The 22,135-nt window shown below is 32.8% G+C and overlaps 1 protein-coding gene across 3 annotated transcripts in view; it reads left to right on the top strand.

Annotated features, from left to right (window-relative positions):
• LOC143243971 (muscleblind-like protein 1) overlaps positions 1-17,753 on the top strand; it is a 198,567-nt gene extending 180,814 nt beyond the window's left edge. The window contains exons 6-8 of one of the 3 annotated variants that reach the window (XR_013024822.1): positions 1,624-1,759; positions 9,043-9,131; positions 10,247-17,753. Coding sequence is in view for 2 of the 3 variants with exons in the window: in XM_076487874.1 (XP_076343989.1) it covers positions 1,624-1,759; positions 9,043-9,077 (171 nt within the window). In the remaining variant the exon portion in view is untranslated. The remainder of the gene's footprint in view (positions 1-1,623; positions 1,760-9,042; positions 9,132-10,246) is intronic. The other 2 variants (XM_076487874.1, XM_076487875.1) reach the window with 2 other exon arrangements.
• The last annotated feature ends 4,382 nt before the right edge of the window (positions 17,754-22,135 follow it).

Here is a 22,135-nt window from a genome sequence, read left to right as displayed (position 1 = left end):
AGCCTTCGTGTAGCTTTGCGTGAAATCCAAAACAAACCAAACAAAACAAAATTGCATCTGTCACAGAACAATTCTATTCATATCGTACACTGGAGAATTACTCCAGCAAAAAAAGTCACTTGTGGGAGTCACTTTGAAATTCTGCATTTACCTCACTTTACCACAGTTTTAGAAGCTTTATTTTAAAAAAATAACTTTGTTGATAATAATAATAAATATAGAAAATAATGTAGTTTATTAATAGGCCCATCACGATCCAATGGGGGACAATTTTGTTCAAGAAACAACGAAAAAAGAAATACCCAATTCGGTTTCTCATAATTTGAACTACATTTTTTTAGACTTTTTATTGGCTAAAAGGAAGGTATTTCTCACACTTACTTAGCACTGGGGCTGCAAAATGTGATTTTAAATGGTAAGGTGACTGAAATCTGTCAGCATTTCATGAGCTTAACGCCCAAGCACAAGAAACGTGGAAGTCTCCAAATTACACACAGAGGTGTTCAGGAACTGTTTAGAACCACCTTGTAGATATTGTGCATCAAGCTGAAAATAATATTATACTTTTAGCTGCTTTCAAAGTGTTCCTGTCTACTCATCTTACTGCTGACTATCATGATGCTTCGACCTTCCCAACCAAATCATAGGTGAAATCATTCGTATCGAAGTTGAAAACTAAACATAAAAAGGTGACAGCAGAAACATAATAGGTTGTCAGCTGCCTGATTAACGATGTTGAGAATGTGGTTTTATAGATAGGCCTTAATAGCAGCTATTATATATAGTTGAAGACGCTGTATTTCACTAAACATTTTATCAATTAAGAAATGAAAACTTGTCTGGAAAATATACGTCCAAAACAGTCTTCTCTGGGAGTTTTCAGACTTATCTTACTTTTAATATTCAACAAATATTAATGTAAAAACACCAATTCACTCCTAATAGACGTGTTAAGAGGAAGGAAGTACAATTTATCCATTAAGGTAGCGAATTGGGAAAAAATTGTAAGGATCATTTTATTACATTTTTTCGGTTTGGCACGATGTAAAGTTGCTATTGATTTATTTATTTAAAATACAAAGTGAACACGTGCACTCAATAAACGTTTTTCTACAAAATTCCAATTGTAACAAAACGTTGTTAGTAACTTTCCCTTATGGTGCTGGAAATTTTTGAAAAGTTTCATCCAAATCGATCTTAAACTGTGGGAAAAGTTTCACGAACAGACAGACATTGGCTTGTTACATACTTGTGTATTAAGATACACATAACTGGAAAGTGTCGTTTATTTGTTTCTGTTTTTAAACATGATAAAAAATAAGTTATTGTTACCTTGTTAAGAAACTACTCAAACCTAGGATTTCATTTAACTTTTTCTTCAAAAACTTCAGTGTCCTATTGTATTTATTTTTGTGTCTTTAAATGTGTAGCGTAAATGACATACTGATAGAGCGAATGTCTCCTCAGAGTTATTAACAAACTATTTTTTTACTAGTGTACGCGTAAGGCGTCTCTATTACAAGTAACAGTCAAACACTTTAAACCATTCAACATTTACTTGTGTTTAGCTCTTGGTGATGGTATTATTTCATACAATTTGAAAATATTTCTTTTATTTTACAGGCTTTTCCTGGTATGGTCCCTTGTACCAAAAGGCCAGCACCTGACAAGAGCGGACTCCCCATGTACCAGCCAAGTACTACACCGTATCAACAAGCTCTCACAATGCAGGTTCATCAACCATTCATGCCTGTTTCGTGTGAGTTACTTAACAATTCGCTTGTTTATTTTATTTATTGGAAATTTATGTCACAACACCTGCATAACAAACAGGTGTTAGACACCATTTAAACACATTTTTTTGTAGAAAGGAAAATGCTTTCAATGTTATTTGTTTTGAATAGTACTTTTGGAAGGTTTGAATTTTTTTTCACCTCAACGTTGGATAGCCCTATCCGATCCACTCGTTATTTTATGTAACTAACTGCCTAACCCTGATTTATGTATATATTATATATGTGTGTGTGTGTGTGTATACATATATATATATAATAGTTGCAAAAACTAGAGACAAACAATTAACATGGTTTGGAAGATTAAAATTGACTTAACATCAGATGTTGATCTGCCATTAGTTATGTGCACGACTGTAATAATTTTTTGTGGAATAAACAGCGAACGGTTATATTGGATACAATAAAGATTTTGATGTAAATCCCAAATGAGATAAGCTATTGGGAATGGTTCACGTGAAATGGCCGTTTTCGCGTTTTTCATAAATGTTATTTAACAAAACGTCCATATGTACATTTCTTGGAAGTGTTTGTTTTACCATTAACCACACAGCTATACAAAGGGCTATTGTGCTCTGCCCAACACGTGTATCGAAACCCGAATTTTAGCTTTATAACCTGCCAAACTTATCCGTGATTCACCGTGAAGCACAGCCCTTGAATATCTCACCAACTACTGTAGACCCGATGCTTATGTTAACGGCTTAACTCATCACGTGATGAGTATGTTGCTCGTTTATAGATCTCTTACAAAAGTTTCCACCAACTGATACATGGCCAGATGGGTTAAGGTGTTCGACACGTAATCTGAGGGTCACAGTTCGAATCCCCGTCGCTCCAAACGTGCTCGCCCTTTCAGCCATGGGGGCGTTATAATGTGACGTTCAATCCCACTATTAGTTGGTAAAAGAGTAGCCCAACAGTTGGCGGTGGGTGGTGATGACTAACTGCCTTCCTTCTAGTCCTATACTGCTATATTACGGACGGCTAGCGCAGATAGCCTTCATGTAGCTTTGCGCGAAATTCAAAAACAAACAAACAATGTCACTAATGCTGTCAGTACTGTTTCATTTTGGAATCCACTGTTCAATTTTCAGCTTTACAGCCCCACCTAGTATTAGAAATAGGTATTAGAATAATATTGATAAAGGACTTTAAATTGCCCATACGTAAGTTGATGTTGCAGAGAAAAGTGTATATTAATTGAAGAAAACCCCAAAAAGCTTTGATCAGTTGCAAGATCTTGCAGTATCATGAAGCTTCAGGAGTGGCGGCCACAAGGAGCGAAAAATACCTTCTTAAGTAATTCCAGTAATTAACATTGAACCCTTTGTGTTGAACAGTTTTATTTGTGTCGCTATTGTGACATCTGTCATCTGCAAACTTCTGGAAATATTCCATGTTTTGTAAACTCTTAAAAAATAATCACTTCTCAGAGAGTAGAACCCGTGGTATTCTCAGTGTTAATGAAGGAGGTTAAATTTTCTTCAACATTCTCCTTCTATCTGCTCCTGGTGACTAAAGTAAGATCTACAGTTCATCATTACACACTACAACTTTTACGTTTGATTTTTAAAACTGCATAAACGAGTTTTCAAAATAACATCTGAATTAGCTTATTCTGAACCTCAAGACTCAGTTAATGAAAATTTACTTTGGCGAATTCATTAGTTATGGAATCAGGCTTTGGTATCAATTCCATTTATTGCAAATTAAAAACAAAATATCATTTACTGCGTTCTTAGTTTAGTAAATGTACCGTGAAAACCATGGTTTCTTTCTCTGTGCCAAAATATCTTAACAATTACAATTAGCCTATTAAATACGCCAGTTAAATGACGTCGTTTAATTTCGATTAAAGTTTGAGCTGCACTGTCTACTGAAGAATTCGTTTTCAACGATGTTTTAATTCCTTCTATTACATAAGACATTCCTTATGTAAATTGCTTTTTATTCCTAGGAATGTTAAAAATCTCTAGAAGCAAAAACCATCATAAGTCTTTAGGTTGATCAATTATATATTTACCAATGAAACTATAGCCTTGTAGACTATTTTATAACCTTAAACGCCATAATTTGGTATCTTATAATCTTCGATAATTGTTCCTTCAAAATCAGTGTCTGCTTCTTTGATATCCTATTTTATGTATTGATCGTCACTTTTTTCCAATTAATTAATAATTAATTGCTAATTCTTATTAAGTATATAAAAATTTATTACATACGCCATTCTGCCATTTTCGAGCTTCTATTGATTGTTTACCTTCTTTTCATTTCGCTGCGCGAAACATGTTTTTTGGCTCGACATGGCCAAATGGTTAGGGCACTCAACTTGTAATGTGAGAGTCACGGGTTCGAATCCCCGTCACACCAAACATTCTGGCCCTTTCAGCTGTGGGAGTGTTATAATGTAACGGTCAATCCCACTTTTCGTTGGTAAAAGAATAGCCCAACGATTGGCGGTGAGTGGTGATGACTAGCTGCCTTCCCTCTAATCTTACACTGCCAAATTACGGACGGCTAGCGCAGATAGCCCTCGTGTAGCTTTGCGCGAAATTCAAAACAAGCCAAACCAATCAGTTATCTTCGAAATCCATTATGTATGAGAATGTAAATTCTACTTCTGTTCTGCTTTTATCAATAGCCTTTTAGTCCTAACTAAACCTAAAGCTGCATCAATACTATAAACCTGGGTTCATAAGCCAAAGTATTTAAAGCGAGAAATATCCTTAAGCGTATTAAATGCTATGGAAATTACGCATGCTTGAGCCCAGGAAAATGTTATATAGGACTTTAAGTAGATGAAGATTTGTCGCTCAAAATCAGAATTCATCACGTGGGATGGACCTAAATATAGTTGTATAAAAATACATGCGTGACTACACCTCTGCTGTTTCTCTATTTAAAAAAGTTGCTATGGTTGATTGCTAATTTGTTTTGTGCACATATTAAAAAAAAAGACTTAATTTTCTGTCTCACGAATATTAATAGAATGTGGATGGGAAAATAATGTTTATGAATTTACTTCGTACGTACTAATGTGAAGTCGAGTTACGCCACTTTAATTTGCAAAACTTTACTCCAGGTATTTAGAATACTGGTAGTCCATTAAAATTTTAGTGTTTTATCTACAAGCGAATTTTATTTTATACGTAGAAAATTTTCGTTTTTATATGCAATCCAGGTCTTTAACCTCGCGTGCAAAAATAAACAAGCCAGGCAGAATAGCTTCGCAATTTTGGTAGAGAATTGCATCAAAATAATAATACAAATTGTATATTAAGTTTCGAACAAGAAGGATGTAGAATATAATAAGAATATTTACTTTATATACATGTCTATATATACATATCCATAGAATGATTTACAAATGTTATGTATTCTGATATTCACGTTTTATAAGTGGGTTTGGACCTAAGCAAATGCGTACTTGTCAACTAACGTAGCTGTGGCTTGAGGACTGGAAACAAGTACGAAAATCGTTCATTTCGATACAAACAAGAAAGCGCGACTTCAGTGGTTATTAAAGCATAAACTCGTTAATTGCTAGAAATATGTAGTGTGGTATGTTAAGTATAGTTTCACTCTATTTTTACTGAGTATAAAATGAATATATGAGGTATCTGCTAAAATATGCTTGAGGTGGTAGAGTGGTGAGGGAGAATACTCCTATGGCAAAAGTTAAGGGATTTGATTCTTTTAAAAGTAAAATACAATATATAATGCATCTTCTTGCTGTTATCTATTGTCTTTTTTTCAAAGTATTGCGGCCTGGCATGGCCAGGTGTTTAGGGCGCTCGACTCGTAATCTGAGGGTTCCGGGTTCGAATTCCTGTCGCACCAAACATGCCCACCCTTTTAACCGTGGGGGCGTTATAATGTGACGGTCAATCCCACTATTCGTTGGTAAAAGAGTAACACAAGAGTTGGCGGTAGGTGGTGATGACTCACTATCTTCTCTCTATTCTTACATTCTTAGGAACGGCTTAGGAAGTTAGGAACGGCTAGCACAGATAACCCTCGTGTAGCTTTGCGCGAAATTCAAAAACAAACAATTAAAAAACAAACAAAAATACAATATTTCCATCCTGGTGGCAAGTGTTTTTCCAGGATATAATGGAACAATTCTTCACGCTCATAAAAGCCCCCCCAAACAAAAAACAAAAAAAAAAACAACAACATGGTATTGATTTCAGACATTTGTAGATCAGTATTATCACAGGACTTCAATAAAATTGGTCATCTTTAAGGCGAACGAGAACACTGCACTGTGAAACAATCACCTACACTGATGGGTTATAATAAAGCAAAAATACTTTAAATTAGTTTGTGATGTGTATGTCGTACAAGTCTCGTGCTATTAAAAGGTAGAACAAAAGAAAAGTGGATGGAGATGAATGGAAAACCATTGTGAAAACGAGGTCAGTAGCTTAGGAATAACTCTTAAAACTCATAACGCTAAGATCGCATTTCAATACCCGCCATAGACACAACGCGGATAGCACATTGTGTAGCTTTAGGCTTAATAACAATCACTACTTTTTTATATTTATCTCTTTGAGACGACAGTAAAGGAGTATTTGAAACAATTGCATCTTGTTCGCTGCAGAATATATGATGTAAACTTTTCGTATATATATCTTCTTTATCTTTAAACTAAGGTTGTTTTTTCTTCTTTTTAATTAAAATACTTAATGCAGTAATTCCACACGTAGGCCTGAAAAAATTGAGTATAAAACTTCGCGAGCTGTTGATTAGTTTGACTTCAGGAGAAATAATCTTTTTTGTACATTCGCTTTTAAATTGAATGTTTTGTATATTTCTCTCAGCGTCATTCTTATATATTGTTTGAATTAAATTCTGTATATATACCTCCCTCCTTCTATAGCTCATTAATAGCACGAGCCTCTGTTTCCATGACAACCATAGTTCCCTCGAACTGTGATACATTATATAATGCATTGTTCGTTAAAGATTATGTTTTCCTCAAAAAATTAACACTAACTTTATTTGGCCTGTTAGAAGCTTTATCTAACACTTTAACCTTTCATCACTGGAATGTTAAGAAAAACAGAATAGGAGATTGATGTATATATAAAGACTTAATAAGTAGATTACGAAAGTATTTATATTTAAAACATTTTTTATGTATTAAAATTAAAACGTTTTGAGAAAATACAAAGTTGATTGGGTTATATTAAAACGACTTTGAGTATGTAAATCAGCAAGTCGAACAACGATCACAACTGATACAAGGTTGCTGCGGAATGGCATGTATCAGAACTAAAATGTGACAGAGGTTGTGCGGATTCCTAGAACGTTAGTCGCTTTTGGTAAGGGTATAACGACCCTTTAAAACGTAAAATATTTACGCACTCAGATTGTAAGGATGTTACTTAGATCAAGGATTTAAACGTTTCAAAATAGAAATATCCTTACGCTTAATTGTTTAAGAAAATAAAGGATCATATATCAATTTGGGGTGAAGAATCATCCAGAAAGAGACCTATAACAAGTCATATTCCAGCCGTGTTAAGCAAAGTAAGGCGTCTTGTGAAATCTGAGAATTTACGAGGACGTAGGGTAGTGTTAAAAGTCGTTCAAGTGCTGTACACGATACTACATAAAATAATCAAGAAGGATTTCCGTCTGTAGAACCGACAAAAGTCGCGTGTACAAAAATCTTTTCTGTGACATTTCAGTTCTACTGTCATATACCTAAATCAGACAGAAAACGAAACCGATATGCAAGCTGTTATATTTCTTTGCGACTCAAGTATTGATACTGGCACGAGAAAGCTGTCGTCGTGGAAGCTCATGACGAGTTTCGATACCTATGATATGCATATCAGATAGTCTGTGTTGTAACTTTTTCTTGGAGAGAAACAGAAAATTTTTTTTCCAATACTTCACTCAAGAAAAATATGTATCTAAAAATTGGCATAAATGTTAGGATTTTTAGGAGTTGGAGCAGTTCTATATTTCAATATTATCCTCAGTTGTAGGAGTTGGAGCTGTTCGGAATTTCAATATTATCCTCAGTTGTTTGAGTTGGAGCTGTCCTGTATTTCAATATTATTCTCAGTTGTAGGAATTGGAGCGGTTTTATATTTCAATATTATTCTCAGTTGTAGGAGTTGGAGCAGTTCTATATTTCAATATTATCCTCAGTTGTAGGAGTTGGAGCTGTTCGGTATTTCAATATTATCCTCAGTTGTTTGAGTTGGAGCTGTCCTGTATTTCAATATTATTATCAGTTGTTTGAGTTGGAGCTGTCCTGTATTTCAATATTATTCTCAGTTGTTGGAGTTGGAGCGGTTTTATATTTCAATATTATTCTCAGTTGTAGAAGTTGGAGCTGTTCTATATTTCAATATTATCCTCAGTTGTAGGAGTTGGAGCTGTTCGATATTTTAGTATTATTCTCAGTTGTAGGAGTTGGTGCTGTTCGATATTATCTTACTTGTAGGAGTTGTGTTTTATATTTAAATATAATAATAAAACATTTGTAAGTTAGAATTGTTTTATATTACAATGTAATCCTCAGTTTACTTTCTTGAGGTGTATGCATGATATTCGATTTTTTGTGATGACATTTATCAAGTTGAAAAACAAATTACATTCACCTATTACGAAACTTTATCACTTCGAAAAGTAAATTATTGGAACTAAGGCCAGCAACAGAGCAGCAATGCATAATTTTGCCAGCAACAGAACAGCAATGCATAATTTTGTTCACTGTTAGTATTTAGTTTTCCTTCTTTCAGGTTGTTTGTGTGAATTTGAAAGAATAAGATTACACGGATTGTGAATGGTTGGAATACCAACCATGAAAAGCAATGATCTGTGAAACATATAAATGTTATAGGTGATGTTCATAGTTTTAAACATCTGTGTTATAATACATATTTGTGCTTCAGAGATGACCTGTTTCCGTTAAGTAAAAAGCAGTATGATTCTTAAAGTATTTTATTTAGAAAGTTCAAGAAATATTGTGTATCTTGGCTAACTGAATAACCATATTTATTTACAATAAAATAGGCTAAAGGTAAATTTACAAACATAAAATCAATAATTTAGTCCTAACTTTGACGTAATTTTATTCTTAATTCAACTGTTGTATTGTTTTCAAGATATTAAAATGCAAACAAATATGGTACTTTGGGTGGACAAGTTAGTGGCATATCTAGTGATTTTTATATATTTTTATCTTTTTTATAAACATAAATTATTGTCTTATTTCCTCTAGTTGCTGTACACCCTGGAACTGTGCCAAGATTTTAAGACAGGTTTGTGTAATTGACCACCATGTCGCTCTGTTCGTCTTTGAAAAGTAAGGTCTGTTGTATTTCTGAATACTTCACTTCAAAAATAAACTAGTTATGTACTCTTCAACAGATAGTCAATCCCACTATTCGTTGGTAAAGGAGTATCCCAAGAGTTGGTGGTGGGTGATGATGACTAGCTGCCTTCCATTTAGTCTTACACAGCTAAATTGGGACGGCTAGCGCAGATAGCCCTCGTGCAGTTTTGCGCGAAATTCAAGAACAAACAACAATTTTTTTAATACCACCTCAACATACAATATTCGTAGACATGTTCTTTATCTACCTTTGTAAGAGTCTAATGGATTTATTTCGCATTATCTGTTTCTTCACCACACATGTTTGGTGTGACAGCGATTTGTACCCGCGACCATTGGATTACGAGTCGAGTGCCTTTAACCACCTGGCCATGCCAGGCCAGTTTAATTTTGAACTATTCTCTCTCCAAAATATCAAAACCAGGTGACTTAAAGAACTTGACCTCATTGTTTATCTTTGATTTTACTGAAAAGTAGTTCATGTTTTGTGAAAGATTCCAGATGGAATCCATCCTTCCGTATCTAAGCTAACCATAAAAGTAGATAATTTTAAACACAATTGTTTATGTCAGTAATTTTATAAATTTCTACAACATATTAAAAGTGATTGCATTTGCATTAATAAAGTATTGAAGTAGGCTTCATGGTTTGAGAAACTGATTAAACGCTGGATTTTAACTGTCTGATGTGAATTGTTAAATTATTTTCATTCCAGAAATTTGTAAATTTATAAAACAATAGTTATCCAATATGAATGAAAGTGAATTATTCTAGTGGTCCTAGAAAAAGGCAGGTTTGAATAAAGCAAAATTATATTTTTATTTGCTTTAACTATATCCTTCATCGGATAATATAAAATTTCTGTTATTTTATATTTGTATTTCATAAGTAATACAACTGTCTCACCATTTTAATAATAAAGGATGCAGATTTCGCATCGGTTACTCATGTTACGCTAGTTACTATTAATTTAGGCTAATATTTTTTTATAATCAGAAACTTTGTCTGTTGAATGATTCTGTTAAAATTTTTGTATGTTTCATTGCTTGCAATCGTTCATAAAAGTATTTTGTTTTCTTTTTTTCTGCAGGTTTTATGAAAGTTATGGACGGAAAAGCGACAATGTGTCATTATGTCTTCAAAGGGAAATACTGTTGCCCTTCATGCAAGTACTGTCAACTTCTTGCGGCCACGCCCTTTTTAGAAACCTTGGGGTATTTATGCCAAGGTTTTATCTAGGGCAAGCTTTATAGGATATCATGTATTATTTTGCCTCTTTGGCACTAGGGGGATCCAAGTAAAAGATAACTGACAATGACGTTAAATAAAAAAATGATGCGTATCACTAATCTTAATATATTCGTTTGCGAGAGATCCAAAATGAAGTACGATTCTTGAAAATTGGTGAAAACCTTATATCTTTCTTAAGTGTTGAAATTTGAACAGGTGTTCAATGATAGATTTGAAATTTCTACCAAAAAGAGTTTATATTTGATAACATTGGATTTGTTTGGAGCTCTAGTCACACAGTCGGCAAACATGAAAAATCTAAATATATCTTACGTGCCATTAATTATGACCACATTCGAGACGTATTTTTTACTTGAATTATGAATGTTGAAGAAAAAGGTATTTTCTGTTCAGTATTACTCTCTCTTAATACCAGCTCTTCTATGTTGTGACACCAGTTTTAAAATGTCTTTAACATCAAATCATGTGATGCGTTATGGTTTTGCAACGTTAAAACAAGTTTTAACCATTTTTGGACTAAGAGTGACCGACGCACTGAAACATAATACAAAATTATCAGATATAGACTCATTATGATGGCTGTGTGTCGCTTGAAACGTAAAAATGGACGACTACATTGTTGTATTTTTGAATTAGTTTGTATTAAATTTCAATTCGATTTGATTAACTTTTTAAAAAAACGATTTTGTTAACTTATGAGTGTTGAAGTAACCTAGTGTTCTTTTGTATTATATTACAAAAAGGGAAAAGAAATATGGGACCTTGACACCATATACACATATGTGAAAATATATTTTATTGATAGTTAATTATTTTAAAGAGTGTAGCTAAAACTCGGTATACCGAAAGATAAGAAACAATGGTGACATGAGTTTGTGTAACTTAAAAATTATAAGATAACGTTATGATAACACTTTATTAATAGATGTGTTCATATATTTTATTAAAAATGAATTGCGTTTCTCATACGTGATTTTGCTTTGTTTAAATACAGATGTTATTATTAAGTTTGGACTATTTCAAAATTTAAGAAAGGAGCCTGTTACGTATGTGTTTTTCTTATGTATAAAATTTACACAGCTTTAAAGGTAGTTGGCGATGGTTACAAAGGATTGTGCCGGTTTTGTTGAACTATATTAACCATTTTTACTACTGTTCAAATTGAGCACCAACAACCGTATGATATATATAGTATGAATTATACAATTGGATAGTCTGCTTTAAGTTAAACATATTGAATTAAAAATTTAGCCCCAAAAGTCATTACGAAATATGTAACTACGATGCATATTGGTTGAAGTTTCGTTTCAAAGACTGTTGGATTGAAGTAGAAATATGCTAACTAGCGTATGAATGTTAAAAATTTGTACGGTTTATGTTTTTACTCTTTCTAAATATACTGTGCAATCTACAGAAGCTTTACACTTACAGGTATTTCTCATGCTCACAAGTCACAAAGTTTACTCATTTCATTGCTCAAAGTTTCTCAGTTTTGCGAACACTCATTTCCCTACAGCATCGAAACCATCTATTAGGTTTCGCTCACGTTTCATTTTCTCCAACATTTGGTTTGATTGGTTGGCATAAGAACGATTCGAAGCGTGACGTCATCCGCTTGAAGTTTTTATTATCACCTTTGCTACTCATCTAGATCCAGGCCATCGTATAATTAAACAAATACGTGAAAAGATCGAGCTTGACAGACGTCCTTTTTTATTTTTGAGAAATAATAAAACGATAAACAAAGTAATGAGTAGACTTCAAACATTGGCAAAAAATGATAATTTCATACAATATATTTCCGGATTTTGGGCTTACGAGCAGATATGTTTTCATTTCAGCATGTTAAAAACGGACGAGAGAAACTGTTGCAACAAATAACAAATAAAAGTCCTTAATCTGTTTGACGAGACTGTGATTGTAGAAAGCAACAGCGACACAAGTTATCCTTATACAGTGACAATAGACGCAACAGTGACACAAGTTATCCTTATACAATGACTATATAAAGCAACAGCGACACAAGTTATCCTTATACAGTGACTATAGAAAGCAACAGCGACACAAGTTATCCTTATACAGTGATTATAGAAAGCAACAGTGACACAAGTTATTCTTATACAGTGATTATAGAAAGCAACAGTGACACAAGTTATTCTTATACAGTGATTATAGAAAGCAACAGTGACACAAGTTATCCTTATACAGTGACTATAGAAAGCAACAGTGACACAAGTTATTCTTATACAGTGATTATAGAAAACAACAGTGGCACAAGTTATCCTTATACAGTGATTGTAGAAAGCAACAGTGACACAAATTATCCTCATACTCTGACTGTAGAAGGCAACAGCGATACAAGTTATCCGTATATTGTGACTGTAGAAGACAACAGTGGCTCTAACAATCCTTAAAATGTGATGAGACTGTGGATATAGAAGGCACAGGAATACTAGCTACCCTGACGTTTTATGGTAAATCTGTAACTGCAGAAGGCAACAGCAACACTAACTATCCGTAAACTGTGTTGAAACTGTAAGTATAGAAGGCAACAGTGGCACTAGCTACCTTTAAGCTGTGTGTTGAGTCTGTAACACTAGAAGGCAACAGTGGCACTAGCTACCTTTAAGCTGTGTGATGAGTCTGTAACAATAGAAGGCAACAGTGGCACTAGCTACCTTTAAGCTGTGTGATGAGTCTGTAACAATAGAAGGCAACAGTAGCACTAGCTACACTTAAAGCGTATAATAAGGCTGTGATTGACGTGTTTTATGGTAAAAGAGTCACTCATGTTGCTATGTGTGTAAAGTTAGGGTTAAGCAATCAAATAATAATAACTGTACAAGTGTGATAAAACAAACTAGGTACATTTTGATCGTCCGACCTGGTTCTCGACGTGTGTGGTCCTACACTATTTGCTCGACTCTTGACCCATATTAGTATGTGTCTGTGTTTGTTTGTATATAGATATACACAAACTGGTCACATCAGTTCTGTTTATTGTTTGTGTAAGAATTATAAACGGCTGGAGTAACGAGATTGTTCAAGTGATGTTTTCGTCATTTCTGCTAACATGTGAATCTTTTGTACTTGCCAAAAGCAGCGAGATTCATAACCAGTTTCACGTGATGTATTTGAGGTGGTGAAAAAAAAAAGTCACTTCTAATGACGTAGCTAGTGTGTTAGAGAAAATAATTTTTTAATATGTAACTCAGTCTGTGATTAAAAATGTTCCTCATGTTTCTGTTCCAGGACTTTAGTCGTTCGTCATTAAACACAACAAATGTCACATCAAGTTATTTCATTTTGATCTTATGATGTGAACTCTTATTCACATATTTGATTACTTCTAACCATATCATAATACCATTTATAATCACACCTTAATTGTATATTGCCAAATGTTTTAGTGAGAAAAGTAAGTTGAGAAAGGGCAACACTGAAGGGCTAAAAGAAGCACAAGTCCAATCAGTGGCATGTTTATTATCAGTAACATGTTTATTAGATATGTATACTACTAACTATTCTTTATCATAGTTTATCATTTTTATGATATTTTTAGTGTTTTTAAGGTAAAAATTAAAGACTGTGCAGGATACATATTCAAAGTGTAACATTATTGCCAATTTAGTACGTACGCGAATGTTTAGACTATAAACTGTCCCAAGCTCCAACGTCCAGACTTTCTTAAATAAACATAGTTTCAACTTGAGATTATTGAAGATTCTTTTGAGGATGAAATTGTTAGTTCTCTTGTAACTGCCAGTTTTATTTAGTTTTTTTGGACGTGTTTATGTAAGGCTCTGTACTGTTTGTTTGTTTGTTTGTTTTTTAAGAATTTTATATGAAAAGTGATAATGATAAAACAAATATACCTAATTTAAAGTTCACCGTTCGAAAAATGAAACAATGAAACCAAGTTCCGTGAGCTTAAAAATAATTGGAAAAAGTTTCTACCGTTCGAAACAACTTTTAATGAAATTCGTCTATTGTACTAGTTTTCCATTAAGGTTCAAGTTGACTAATATGCATCATTTTTGTTTTATTGAAACAAAATAAGCTATAAAATCATAACAGGTAAAAGTTATTTTTAAAAATCCACTCTAGACCTTAATTTGACTAATAGCTCTTATTTTGCTGTTAATCTTGGGGAATAAAATGTTATATGTTAAAGATACTTGTCTTCTCTAACTACGCAAACAATTTTTGTTTCTTAATTTATGCTTTTAAAGATAATTAACCTGAACACTTTGTCAACGAATATTAAGGTGAAAATTATTCTTTATTTATATTTAACTACAGTCTTTGTAAAATTCTGTTAATTTTAATTATTTTATCATTTGATCGTACTTAAGAATTTTTTGAAATTAGAAATAGGCAGCTGAAAGTGTCAGAAAAACATCTTCTTAAAGTCTCTTTTTCATGATTGCATTTTAACATTTTTGCCTCACTTTAAACTAATGAAGTTCACGTCTAATGGTACATTTAAAATCATATTACACTATATAATATTTTTAGTCTTAGAATGTGTTGTTTTTTATTGTTGTTGTTTTTTTTTCTTTGCATTTTAAAATTTTTGTGGTTTTATTGACCTATATTTCTTCATATTATTCATAAATTGTAATTATGGGATGTTTATTGTGTATACATATCTGAATATTGTTTATGAATGTTTTATTTTCTATTATAATGAGCTGTAAATATATTTGACATGTTGACTGTCATGGAACTTTCTTCATGAGAGTGAACTCAAAGTGTTAGAGACCTTATAACCTTTCACACTTCGTGAAGGTTAATTTAATAGCAAGGAACTCTAACATAAAGTATGTCATGGGTGTTGTATTTTTCAAATAAGGTTATAAATAACCAAACGTATGTATGTATATTTCCCAGCTACTCTTGTAGAATTTAAATGTATTTAAAGTATTATTTTTATGGTAACCAAAGTAAAAGTGTGGAAGTAAATTTACTTAGAATAGGACTAGTGTTTAAAGATTACAATAGCTACATTGTTCAGACAAGTTAGTATGTTCGAAATATTTTCAGGATTTAAATAAAATATTAATTACCATTCTCTATTAATTCCAGTTTTACATATCATTATCGAAAGTCAAATTGATAATGATTCCAGAAATATCTCAGAATTGGGCCTTTAATTTACGTCAATCAAAAGTTAGATGGAGTTCTTTCCACACTGTATCTCCTTCTCATGTGAACTGTGGGTTTAGAACCCTTAGCAGTTTTGTTTTCATCTTAATAATAGAGGCAAAGGTATTTAGATTATTAAAATGCTCAATTTTCACTCTAGTAGTGTGGCTAAAACCATACCGGTGATTTAGAAAAAAAGGTGTATTTAAACAAAATAAAAGGTGCTTAGGAATCAGGTTTTTAGGTATCAAAACATTTTAATACTTCATTTAAATAATTAATATGGTTATTAATGAATTTAAAATTAACAAAACAGTTTAGAAACTGGCATTTTAAGTCTATATTAGCTTGGACTGTTCTGATTCTGGATTTTAAAGTGGGAGACATTTTGGACTCGTATGCTGAAGTCTGACTTTGTTTTCATGTCTACTTTAAGGTTCCTGTAAAATATTCAGCATAAAGCCCGAAACATCATCGATTTTTAGAACCAAGACAGAAGTCTATCTGAAAGTTCATTTCAGCAATCTGACATTTATTTTAAAAAGTAAATTTCTACCCTTCGCAATTTCCCCTGTGATAAAATCTGAATAGACTTCCCAGACCGGTTTTTAGGTATTTTTTTAGTAAATTTCTGATAAAGAATGTCAAATCTTGAACCTATTGTTTACAAATAACAGTGTTAAACCAAATGCCTGTCTTCAAATAAAAGAGCTTAAGAAACAGCCGTTGTTATTCTTAAAGGTTATTGTATAAGCACGTTTCCACATGCTGTTGGAACAGCGCCTAATAATATGTGAAAAAAAATTGACGCCTTAAGTAATTGAAGTGTAGTTACGCTTTATAATCGTGATTTTAGACGATGCAAAAGCGAAAATAAATACAACTAAAATAAGATTTTATTTTCTATGAAAATGATTTTAAAATGAATTATCTTTTATGCTTTCGTATTTTCTTACGATAAGTCCAAAATTTATAATTAACTTTATATAATCTTCCATGAAACTGAAACTATCGGTACATAAGTTATATACCTACAAAATAATGGTTATGACTCGAAAATTGCCCCAAATGATTTTGTTTTTGTCCCTGCTTATTTATGTTAATAGATATTGGAATCTGCAAAATTAAAGAAGAAAATTATAATTATATTCTTCACATCAATGTAATTTTTCAGAATAAAAATGAGGCGCTCTCTTTTGTCATAGAACAACATTACATCCAAATCTAATGAAGCTATAAAATTCTTATTAGCCTTGACCCACGTGTTTGCTCGGCAAGTCATCATGTTGTATACGATTATTCACGATTATAAAAAATGTGCTATTAAAAGACAGTTAGTAACAATGTTATATGAATTCCTTTTAAACAAATAAGGTTTGTATGGATAATTAATTGGACGAGTCCACTTTAGGAAGCAAGCTCCAAAACAGTTTGGACCGCGAACAATAAAGCTACTGGTTAAATGGAACTGACGTATGTCATGCTTAAAGTGTTAAACAAATATCTTCTTTATATAACTTAAAGAAAGTGTAAAAAATTTAGTATGGGTATTTTCAATGTTTCTTTATTGCATTTTTTATCAATTAGTATTTGAAACAATCTGTTGTCAACCTGTTGGTGTTTCTGTGACAGATACTGGACTACATACAATTGCCTGTGTTTAAACTATCTATGATACTTTTGGTGGTTAGGGCTAACAATGAATATATCGTGCACTTGTTGACATATATTTCTATTAGTAATGCTGTCTAACAGACGTCTATAAACGTCGTTACGAAGATTAGCGTATTGATGAACTCTTGCGCAATTGAAGTCAGACTTGCATACAATGCGCAATAGTTTAAGATATCGATGTCTTATGGGACTTCTTTTCTTTTCAAAGTAAAACAAAATGCTCAAGAAAAGAAACCTTTGGTGAACAATTCTTGAATGGCCTCAAAGTGAAACCAGATTGCAAGTGAATTCGTTAGTGAATCAGTACAACAAACACTGTTTCTCCACCTACTATCTACATTACTTCAGTAGTTTCGTGTGCAAGGCCCAAAAGATTCTAGGTGTTGCTGAGCTTTCACACTCGCCACGAGAGAAGACGAAATTGTGTAGGCTAAGCTTGTTTTTTCCTACTTTCTTTACGTTGATCAATAAACTGTATTACTACACGTGAATAACCTAAAAATAAAATAACATTTATACTGGAAGCGGTCCAAGTGATGTTTTAATTTTATTTAGTATAAACATACTATGATCAAATTCTCAGAAACTGAAACAAGTGATGTTTTAATTTTAGTATAAACATACTATGATCAAATTATCAGAAACTGAAAGCGATACATAACTAACACAAGAATCTGTACTTCACAAAAACCCTTGTAAACGCAACATTTACGTGTGGAAAAAAAAAAACGTTTGTTCAACATTGTATATCTATGTGAAATAATAGGGTATTAGTTGAAAGATGTTTTAGCTAATTTTTTCTCTCAGCTGGTTCCCCACTGCTGCAGCGGTAAGTCTACGGATTTACAACGCTTAAATTAAAGGTTTGATTCTCCTCGGTGGACTGACTCAGGAGATAGCACAATGTGACTTTGCAATAAGAAAACACCCATTCTATCCGCTTATTAATTATTCTAATCTATCATAGTATAATTAGTTAATTTGACGAAATATATTGTGATAATTGTAGGAAAAAAATATCGTATTCTTTGTTGGTAAGCACAAAGTCACACAATTAGCTATCTTTATTATGCCCATCACGAATAATAAAACCCGATTATTTTGGTTTAAAAGGTATATATATATAGTGCTATATTATTATATTTAGTTATAGCAAAATTAATTTTAAATGAAAAATTATTGAATTTTTGATACACTTTCTTATGATTTCATTTGTATTCGTTTTCTTTCTTTTTCGTACCAAGTAACTTAGAGTGGCATGACAAAAAAACTGAAGTGTCTTTGTTGTCAGCTCTTGAAAAATATTATTTTTTTCTACAAAACATTGTTAAACTTGATTACTTCGTTCATAAACACTAATTTATGTTTTGTTGTTTTTTAACGCGTATAATACGTTTACTGTCACGTACGAAAGCGAACTCGTTTCTCGGACTCAACATTCTGAAGTAAAGTAAGTGGATGGCAGTTACAGTATGTTTCTGTAGCAATATTGATGAAGGCTTCACAAGAATCGTTGAAATGTCATCCATCTAATTCCTCTCACTCCAAGAAACTCGTTTTTCTCTCAAACAAAAACGATTACATCGCCTCGTTCATGTGATAATACATCATTTTCATGTGAAATTAAACTTCCAATGCAAGATTCAATTAATTTTTAGATGTTCAAGTTAATAGAGAAATAAAACAAAGTAATAACGCTGACGACTATTAATTTGCACTACATATGTATGGGTGAACTCCATAACAGATTGTGAGCAGAATAATTAAAAGTTGCACATCTGTAATACGAGTTTATACTAACAGAACTTGTTACCGGTTAAAAATGTATCTCAGATCGACTGGTATGGATATTAACATTTTTATCTCAGATCGACTGGTATGGATATTAACATTTTTATCTCAGATCGACTGGTATGGATATTAACATTTTTATTGATAAACAGAGAACAACGTTTCTCGTCATCAAGAATTAATACCGGTTACTGCTAAGACATATTTCTTCAAGATGCACGGATAAGAATGTAGTGAAAACTTGAGCTGTTTGTGTATCATGCAGTTAGTTTCATCAGAAAATGTATTCATTGCAAACACATAAACTGGAGAAAAAATACAGGTCTTTCCATGTTATTATTATTCATTAGCATATGCTTTGTGAGAACAAATTATTTTGTTTAGAAATAGAAATATTGTTTGCTGGTTGAAAAACTAGATTAAGTTTGTTTGTTTGGAAATTTCGCACAAAGCTACTCGAGGGCTATCTGTGCTAGCCGTCCCTAATTTAGCAGTGTAAGACCAGAGGGAAGGCAGCTAGTCATCACCACCCACCGCCAACTCTTGGGCTACTCTTTTACCAACGAATAGTGGGATTGACCGTAACATTATACACCCCCACGGCTGGGAGGGCGAGCATGTTTAGCGCGACGCGGGCGCGAACCCGCGACCCTCGGATTACGAGTCGCACGCCTTACGCGCTCATTAAGAGTTCGAAACATAGAAATATTTTCTTATCGATTTCGTCATTAAATATTCCTTGTTTAAACTTATTCACGACAACACAGTTGAGATCTAAAAACGTTTTTATTCCTGTGAATGACATGCTCTTAGGCAAATATTTAAGACTCTTTTTTCCAAAAATGTATTTTGTTAACATTCGGGTACATAACATTTTACGTATTACATTCAGCTTGTGCAATACACACACATATATATATATTTCATAAAATGTCAAATTTTATCCAAAATTCGTTTTACTTCCTTTATGACAAACTAATCTGCTAATTCTTATCTTACATACCTGTCATCGATACAATATGACGTAAAGATTCTTGTTACACGTGAAAACGATTCAAAATTATAAGTGAATCTGCTGTATACATCCATTGTTCATAAATTCATCTTATTTCCGTTTCCGTTATCTTCAGATTATTTCCCTGAAAGCATGTTAAATGCCACCTTTTTAATCATTCGCACAACGATACAGTAATGTGTTGTGTGGTGAGTCAGTCAGATAGCACTTGTATCGGATTTACTAATGTAAATGTATTTTCATATTGATGTTTGTTTTAGTCAAATATATATATATATATATTTATAATTACGTGTAACTTATACCGTTAAATGTACATTGCAAAATATTCGCCTATTCATTAAATTTGTAGAATATTCTCGAGTATAAGAATCAAGAATGTATACCAGTATTGTTGCCTTAGCTAAACGTTCTAGAAAATCTCATCTAAAGTTTATAAAAGGTAACCAACGCAATTCAGAGAGACAATTTTATACTGTTGGTTTGCTACAGTTACTATATTATAAATTTCGGAAATAATAACTATGATAAACGCTTATCATAGTTTACAGGTAAATATTTGACCCGAACGGCTGGTATGAGTATCACCACTTTTATTGATAATCATTGAAGATGGCCTAGGAAGGTCGAAACGTTGTTCTCTGCTTATCATTAAAAATGTTAATATTTATACCAGCCGTTCTGAGATACATTTTTATTTCAAGTAGGTTTCTTGTCTTCAAGAGATATTTCACCAAGAACGTTTATAGATTTCGAACATTATAAATCATTTAGATTCGGAGAATTAACTTCGGATGATAGTTTTTCTTCGAAGACATTAGATATTTTCGTTGATGAAAAGTCAGCTTGAAACGTGACGTGAGACCAGTCAAAAATAGAGAAAATTGTTAAGTGAACTATACTGATATCAACTCGAAACTAATTCGCTGATCGAGAACCTTCGATAAAATATTCAGTTCCACACCAGATATAAGGCTCAATATTGTTTGTAAAACATTTGTATATAAATCATTATTTTTAATAAATATCTGTAATAACCGTTATTATAAATTGTATTATTGTTTGTATATTAAAATATATATGTTAAGAAATAATATGGTATGTATCAGTCTTATTGGCAAACATCATAAAATTGATATGTTATCGATATTCAAGTAAATTCTAAATTAAAATTAAAATTTCGACTATTTGAAATCGTAATAAATAACATAATAAATTGGAGACTTGTCCGGGACAAATTATAATATGTAACAAACTAAAATGATGTCACAAAAGCTTCGCGCCCGCGTCGCGCTAAACATGCTCGCCCTCCCAGCCGTGGGGATGTATAATGTGACGGTCAATCCCACTATTCGTTGGTAAAAGAGTAGCCCAAGAGTTGGCGGTGGGTGGTGATGACTAGCTGCCTTTCCTCTAGCCTTACACTGCTAAATTAGGGACGGCTAGCACAGGTAGCCCTCGAGTAGCTTTGTGCGAAATTCCCAAACAAACAGACTGTCACAAAAGCGACGCTTAACTTAACAATTTATACTGTCGTGGCGCCAGTAAAATGTCCGCATGCCAAGAATCACGAGAAGAATTATGCACTCTGTAGACTATAACACATCGTGACGTATGAACTTCAAAAACAAAAAATAAAAATATTTGTTACTTTTATTTACTCTTCAAGCAAGACAATTTCGGAGATCCTGCTGAAATATTATTCTTTCCTTTGTTTTCTTACAGCAAAACCGCACGGGGCTATCTGCTGAGTCCACCGAGTAGAATCAAACCCCTAATTCTAACGTTGTAAATCAGTAGACTTACCTTTGTACCAGCGGGTGACTTTATTCATATGCTACTGGTGTAAGTTTTAAAGAACATAATCAGTAGGTTTGATGGCTCTTATAACTTGGAAATTTCATTCCTTTCTATTTCCAAACCAGTTATAAAGTTTAGGGATTATCCAGCTTCTCATAAGACAATTAACATTCCTGTGCATATATTATTTTAGGAGAGCCTATGTATAAAAGCGAAAATATTTCTAATGCATTAATATGCAAATATAACGTAATACAATTTTGGAAAGATCCGAATAATTATTCACGACCACGTGAGTAT

The sequence above is a fragment of the Tachypleus tridentatus genome, chromosome 2 (assembly GCF_004210375.1).
Source record: "Tachypleus tridentatus isolate NWPU-2018 chromosome 2, ASM421037v1, whole genome shotgun sequence".
NCBI classification, from domain to species: domain Eukaryota; kingdom Metazoa; phylum Arthropoda; class Merostomata; order Xiphosura; family Limulidae; genus Tachypleus; species Tachypleus tridentatus.
The sequence above is the reverse complement of the archived record's forward strand: the minus strand, read 5'-3'. Positions and strand labels throughout refer to the sequence as shown.